Here is a 7,567-nt window from a genome sequence, read left to right on the forward strand (position 1 = left end):
ATCGGTTGATAAATAAGGGTTTTATAGCCAAATTTAGAAAAATCGGGCGGTACATATATATGGGAGCTATAGCTAAATCTGAACCGATTTCCTATAGGGTACTAAAAATATGTGCAACAAATAAGGGTTTTTAACGCCATTCGGGCGATACATACATATATATGGGAGCTATATCTAAATCTGAACCGATTTCGATTAAATTTTGCAGACTTAAAGGGTGATACAAAAGATTATTTTGCGCTAAATTTGACGACGATCGGTTAGTAAAAAAGTGCAACATGACCCCATTTGTCGAAATCGGGCGATACGTATATATGGGAGATATATCTAAATTTGATCCGATTCAATAGCGTTCGTCCTTGTGCCCAAAAAACTCCCTGTACCAAATTTCATCAAAATCGGTTAATAATTGCGACCGGAATCCTGTGAACAACAAATACATGGACAGACGGACGGACGGACACCAAGCGCTAGATCGACTCAGGAGGTGATTCTGAGTAGAAATAAAATTTTGACCAAAATTTTCTATAGAAATAAAATTCTATACAAATAAAATTTTGCTAAAATTTTGATAAAATTGTCTACAGAAATAAAATTTAGACAAAATTTTCTATAGAAATAAAGTTTTGACAAGATTTTCTATAGAAATTAAATTTTGACAAAATTTTCTATAGAAATAACAATTTGACAACATTTTCTATACAAATAAAATTTTGACACAATTTTCTATAGAAATGCAATTTTGACAAAATTTTATATAGAAAAAAATTTTGACAAAATTTTCTGTAGAAAAAAAATTACAAAATTTTCTATAAAAATAAAATCTTGACAAAATTTTGTATAGTAATAAAATTTTGACAAAATTTTCTATAGTAATAAAATTTTGACGAAATTTTCTATGGAAATAAAATATTGGTAGTTTATTTTTGGCGATATGGCCCAATTTTTGTGCGATTGGGGATCGGCTATATATAACTATAGACCGATATGGACTAATTTTGGCATGGTTGTTAGCGGCCATATACTGGCGTAATATACCAAATTTCAACCGATCAATTATGACCCGATATGGACCAATTTTTGCATGGTAATTAGATACCTTATATTAACACCACGAACCAAATTTCAACCGGATCGGATGAATTTCGCTCCTCCAAGAGGCTCCGGAGGTCAAATCAGGGGATCGGTTTATATGGGGGCTACATATAATTATGGACCGATATGGACCAATTTTTGCATGATTGTTAAAGACCATATACTAACTCAACGTACCAAATTTCAACTGGATCGGAGGAAATTTGCTTCTCTAAGAGGCTCTGCAAGTCAAATCTGGGGGTCGGTTTGTATGGGGGCTATACCTAAAAGTGGTCCAATATGGCCCATTTGCAATACCATCCGACCTACATTAATAACAACTACTTATGCCAAATTTCAAGTCGATCGTTCGGAAGTTAGCGTGTTTTCAACAGACGGACATGCTTAGATCGACTCAGAATTTCACCACGACCCAGAATATATATACTTTATGGGGTCTTAGAACAATATTTCGATGTGTTACAAACGGAATCACAAAGTTAATGTACCCCCGTCCTATTGTGGAGGGTATAAAAAGACCGATTAAATACGTATATAATACAGTTCTTGACTAGTATATATATTAGAGGTGTGCACGTGACACGAAATTGTCGTGGCTCACGAAAATTTTCGTGACTCACGCGTGAGTTGTGAGTCACGCTCATGGCAACGGCGTGAGTGTGCGTGATCGTGATTAACAAACCAAAATGTCGTGCGTGAGCGTGAGTCACGAAAATATTATCTCCGTGAGTGTGCGTGAGTAAAGGTTTACGCTCACGAAAATAATCCCGCTCACCAACATAAAACGCTTAAGAGTTAAATTAATTTACAATTTTAGTGACACCTGGGATGTTAAGAGTGAAATAACGCTCCCGATTTTAATAATGCTCATGTTTTCAGAGACGTCGTTAAGGTAAATTTGTTCGTGAGTCACGACATTTTTCGTGAGTCACGATATTTTTCGTGAGTTACGACATTTTCGTGCGTGAGTGTGCGTGAGTACAAATTTTCTTTTCGTGAGTGTGCGTGAGCGAGAGTCCTACCAAACAATATCGTGCGTGAGTGTGCGTGAGTAAGATTTTTCCGTCGTGAGTGTGCGTGAGTAAAATATTACTCACGTGCACACCTCTAATATATATAAGGAAGTCTACAAATAATTACGAACCGATATGAACTTTTGCGCGGTAATTAGAGATCCTTTCGATTTTGGTTTATTTGGAGGCTATATATAACTATAGAACGATATGGACCAATTTTGGCATGGTTGTTAGAGGCCATATACTACCACATTTCAATCGGATCGGATGAATTTTGCTACTCCAAGAGGCTCCGGAGGTCAAATCTGGGGATCGGTTTATGTGGGGGCTATACGTAAAAGTGGTCCGATATGGCCCATTTGAATGGCATCCGACCTACATCAATAACAACTACGTGTTCCAAGTTTCAAATCGATAGCTTATTTCGTTCGGAAGTTAGCGGGATTTCAACAGGCGAACGTGGCTAGATCGGCTTAGAATTTCACCACGACCCAGAATATTGTTACGTTTTTATATTGAGGCGTGTTTAGTAACCAGATAATTAAAACACTGTTCCTTTCAAATAACGACAATCTAGAATTATTTGCTTAAGGCCGGTATGCACCTCTAGCGAAAAATTTCATTCCCATAAGAAATGCATTGCTATTTATGCTAACGAAATTTTCGGTAGCGTTCAATTTCGTAAGCTGGTACGCACCTGTAATGAAAATAACAGGGTTGGCAAAAGCATATTTTGGCAGCAAACATTTAATTTATTACAATCATAGTGTGCGTAAAAGTTTTAAAAGGTCTGTAAATAATATACAATTTATTTGAGGAATATTTGGAACATATATTAACAATTTTTAAAAGCGATTAGCTGGTTTAAAATTTGTGTACACAACCCTGTTTTTTTTGTTGTAGACTTAAATAAATTTTTGCTACCGAAAATTTCGCTAGAGGTGCATACCGGCCTTTAACTGCTAGGTTTCACTTATTTGCTCTACGATGTGTCCTGTTTGACGTTTAGCTTACGACTGACAAAACAAAAGGGTTACTTTACAATAAGAACACAAAAGATGTTTAGGAAAGTACTAGAAAATAAAGAGGTGATTTTAACAAGTGATGACGTAATCTGATCGTTACAACTCGAAATTTTAAATTAACTAATTTAAACTAATTTAACTAATTTAAATAAACTTCAATATCAAATTCGTAACAATATATATTCTTTATGGGGACTTAGAGCAATATTTCGATATGTTACAAACGGAATGACAAAGTTAATAGTGTAAGCAGACGAACCTTTCTCAAATATGTCTTGATCCGTCTGTATCTAATTTCAATTCACACCTGCTTTAAAAAATTCAAATAAAAAAATCGTTTCTTGTTTGATTTGTATGTCAATTCTTATTGGAGAAATATATTCATATTATCAATTTTTCCAAGGCTTGCATTCTTTTATTGTGGAATTACTCTTTGAATAGAGAATAGCATAGAAAATGGATGTAAAAAATCGCACATCATCTAAGGCTGCTAAGGCTTCACTTTTGTCGGACAAGAAAAAAGCCCCATTGGTAAGATTAATTTTATATTCGTGCGAAAATAAGCCTTCAAACTGACCGTTCCTTTGACAGGAACCAAAATATTCGGACAGGGAATTTAAATTAATTGGAGAGTTGAAAAAGCTTTACTTGGATACGGTAAAACTGGATGTTGAGCTTCAACAGGGAATTTATAATCTGGAAAAATCGATGGAGTCCAAACATGATGAAGTCTTCGATAGAAGACTACATTTGCTAGAGTAAGTTTTTGAATCTCTTTGAACAAATTTGATCCCAACAAATTCCGTGTTCTTTGTTGTTATTATAGAAGCCTCAAAAATCAAAGTCCTGGAGATGGAGGTGAAATAAAAAGTATTAAAAATTTTTGGTTGAAAGTTTTAAAAGCTTCATATACGGAGTTCATTAGTAAGAAAGATGAGCAAATATTGGTGGTAAGTCCTAAGGATACGTAGATGTAATGTAGTGTAGGATCATACACATGACAAAACTTTTTGCTGGATTTAATGTACAGTCACACTAGGTCAATATTTGACAAATCAAAAAAGAATTCGTCACCATAGTAAAACCAGCAAACATTTTAGCTCATATTGAATACATAACATAACCATAGGAGTGATTTCTAAAAACTGTACCCAGGTATTTTAAAAAAGATCATGGAAAAAATTTGATGCTCATTTTGGTCAAATATGTTCATGAGTCCTAGCTTGACCCAGTTTCTGTTGGGGATACAAAAGTACATAATCGACTTCTCGACTTTTTGCCAAAAGAGTGAAAAAGTCGAAGTCAAGTCGACTTTGGATTATAATAGAAATATGATGTAAATATTACTATGATACCTCTGAGACTATCTGTAGACTATCCCCCATATGCAAAAAAGTTAAAGAAAACTTCAAGCCTACTTTTACCATATAAATTCCTTCGATAAACTGTCAAATTATTTTACATATGGGCATATATCATTTATTTTAAAAGGGTTACATGTGTACATGCAGTTACTATCAATATGTCAAATTATTCGGTTAACCACAGCTCAAAAATGTCGAGTTTACTAAATTTACAAAAAGTCCAAGTGTCGAAAATATATTTTCCAAACATTGAATAAGTTGAAAACTCTAAAAGTGGACTTCGCCAAATTTTTAAAAGTCCGACTTTTCCAAATTAAAAAAAAATATATAAACACAAGTATATACGGCCATAAGTTCGGCCAGGCCGAAAGTACCCATTGATTGCGTAGAAAGTTCTACTAAAGAATGTCATCCACAAGTTAATCTATAAGGGGTATATATTATACAAAAAGAAGGTAGATTATATGGTTTATATGGGGGCTATATATAATTATGGACCGATATGAGCAATTTTTGCATGGTTGTTAGAGACTACATACTAACACCACCTACCAAATTTCAATCAGATCGGATGAATTTTGCTCCTCCAATAGACTCCGGAGGTCAAATCTGGGGATCGGTTTATATGTAATTATGGACCGATATGGACCATTTTTTGCATGGGTGTTAGAGGCCATAAACTAACACAACGTACCAAATTTCCGTCGGATCGGAGGAAGTTTGCTCCTCCAAGAGGCTCCGGGGTTCAAATCTGGGGATCGGTTTATATGGGGGCTATATACAATTATGGACCGATATGGACGAATTTTTGCATGATTGTTGCAGACCATATACTAACAGCACGTACCAAATTTCAACCGGATCGGATGAAAGTTGCTTCTCTAAGGGGCTCCGCAAGACAAATCCGGGGGTCCGCGTATATGGGGGCTAAAGAGTGATACGGTCAAAATTTGGTCAAGGGAAAACGCGTGTAAATCGGTGAATTCGTTTATTTAAAAAATCAAATTAAATTTCTTTTTCAAGTTCAATTAGTATAAAATTCAGGAAAAATATTCAGTTAGGCTTTCGCTTTTCCAAATCCGAATTGCCGGGCCTCACGCTTGACACCTGCCATCAGATTTTGTACAGCCACCTTGTCCACCTTCTTCGCCGCAGAAAGTCAGTTTGCCTTGAACTGCTGCTCGTCCTTAGCAGTTTTTTTGGTCTTCTTTAGGTTCCGCTTGACAATAGCCCAGTATTTCTCATTTGGGCGGAGCTCTGCGTGTTGGGAGGGTTCTTGTCCTTGGGAACCACCTGCACGTTGTTGGCGGCGTACCACTCCGTGGCCTTTTTACCGTAATGGCAAGATGCCAAATCCGGCCAAAACAGTACGGAACAACCGTGTTTCTTCAGGAAAGGCAGCAGACGTTTATTCAAACACTCTTTCAGGTAAATTTCTTGGTTGACAGTCCCGGAAGCTATGAAAATGCTGCTTTTCAAGCCACAGGTACAAATGGCTTGCCAAACCAGATATTACTTTGCGAACTTTGACAGTTTTACGTGCTTGAAAATATCTGCTACCTTTCCCCTTCCTTTTGCCGTGTAAAACTCCTGTCCCGGAAGCTGCTTGTAGTCGGCTTTGACATAGGTTTAGTCGTCCATTACCACGCAGTCAAACTTCGTCAGCATCGTCGTGTACAGCCTCCGGGATCGCGTTTTGGGCGTCGTATTTTGTTTATCATCGCGATTTGGAGTCACTACCTTCTTGTAAGTCGATAGTCCGGCTCGTTTTTTGGCTTGATGCACGGTTGTAGACGATACACCCAGCTTATTTGCGGCATCTCGGAGAGAGAGGTTAGGGTTTCGCTTGAAACTACCGGCAACTCTCTTTGTCGTCTCAGCGGCTTCCGATTTTCGTTTTTCCCCCGATCCAGACTTCCTGGCTGTCGACAAACGTTCCCCAAACACTTTAATTACATTTGTAACGGTTGATTTGGCAACTTTGGCAACTCGGATTTTCGCGATGCGCGAGCAAAATTTTGTTACGCTGCTCTTCTTGCTTGGACGGCATTTTGACAACTGAAGAGTGAATTCCAAAATCAAAAAGGAGCAACATTCTACACACACACCTTCAAAATGAGGGGTGTTCAGGTTTTTTAAATGCAAAATTGAAAGAAATACGTCAAGTTTATATTGACCAAATTTTGACCGTATCACCCTTTATACATAAAAGTGGTCCGATACGGCCCATTTACAATACCACCCGACCTACATCAATAAGGAACTACTTGTGCCAAGTTTTGATAGCATGTTTCGTTTGGAAGATGGCTTGATTTCCACAGACGGACATTGCTAGATCGACTCAGAATTTCACCACGACCCAGAATATATGTACTTTATGGGACCAATATTTCGATGTGTTACAAACGGAATGACAAAGTTAATATACCACCCATCCTATGGTGAAGCGACTTTGATTCTGTTTCCATTTTAGTTGATCATACATGAATCTACTGACCAGAAATGTGATAACCACTTTTCACAAAATGTGAATATCACAACGGCTACCTAGAGAAGAGTACAACGATCAATGGACTGCACTATGTCTTATTATTGGGATTATTCCACATTGAATTGAAGAAAATGCTACCGCTCTCGCACTGGCTCACACCATCTGCCTCTTCATGGCAAAATTTGTCGAGTTTAGCTGCAGGGACAAAAAAGACTGTTTTTCATATGGTGTACTTATTCTCCTAATTTGACCGCATGCGATATCTTTTTGTGTTCAAACTTAATTTCATTCCGATTTCTGACTTTATAAACTATATATATATTCTGGATCGAAGGTAAATTTCAAGACGTTTGTTTGTTTTTTGCCAACTGAAATTGTATTTATAAATTATCAAGTAAAACTTTTTATACCCTAAACCACATAGTGGTGAGTCTATAATAACTTTGATCTGCCAAAAAAAAGTGCTTACTAGAAATATTGATTTTAGACCCCATAAAATATACATCGATCGACTCAGAATCACCTCCTGAGTCGATCTAGCTCTTGGTGTCCGTCCTTCATATATATATATATATA

The 7,567-nt window shown here is 36.8% G+C and overlaps 1 protein-coding gene across 1 annotated transcript in view; it reads left to right on the forward strand.

Annotated features, from left to right (window-relative positions):
* Positions 1-3,472: 3,472 nt before the first annotated feature.
* The window catches only part of mil (milkah), a gene marked incomplete in the record, with an annotated part of 16,375 nt that continues 12,280 nt past the window's right edge, over positions 3,473-7,567 (forward strand). Inside the window, 3 exon segments of the mRNA XM_075314218.1 lie at positions 3,473-3,667; positions 3,728-3,894; positions 3,963-4,086. Of these exon segments, the coding sequence (XP_075170333.1) occupies positions 3,593-3,667; positions 3,728-3,894; positions 3,963-4,086 (366 nt within the window).

The sequence above is a fragment of the Haematobia irritans genome, chromosome 1 (assembly GCF_050003625.1).
Source record: "Haematobia irritans isolate KBUSLIRL chromosome 1, ASM5000362v1, whole genome shotgun sequence".
In the NCBI taxonomy this organism is placed as follows: Eukaryota; Metazoa; Arthropoda; class Insecta; order Diptera; family Muscidae; genus Haematobia; species Haematobia irritans.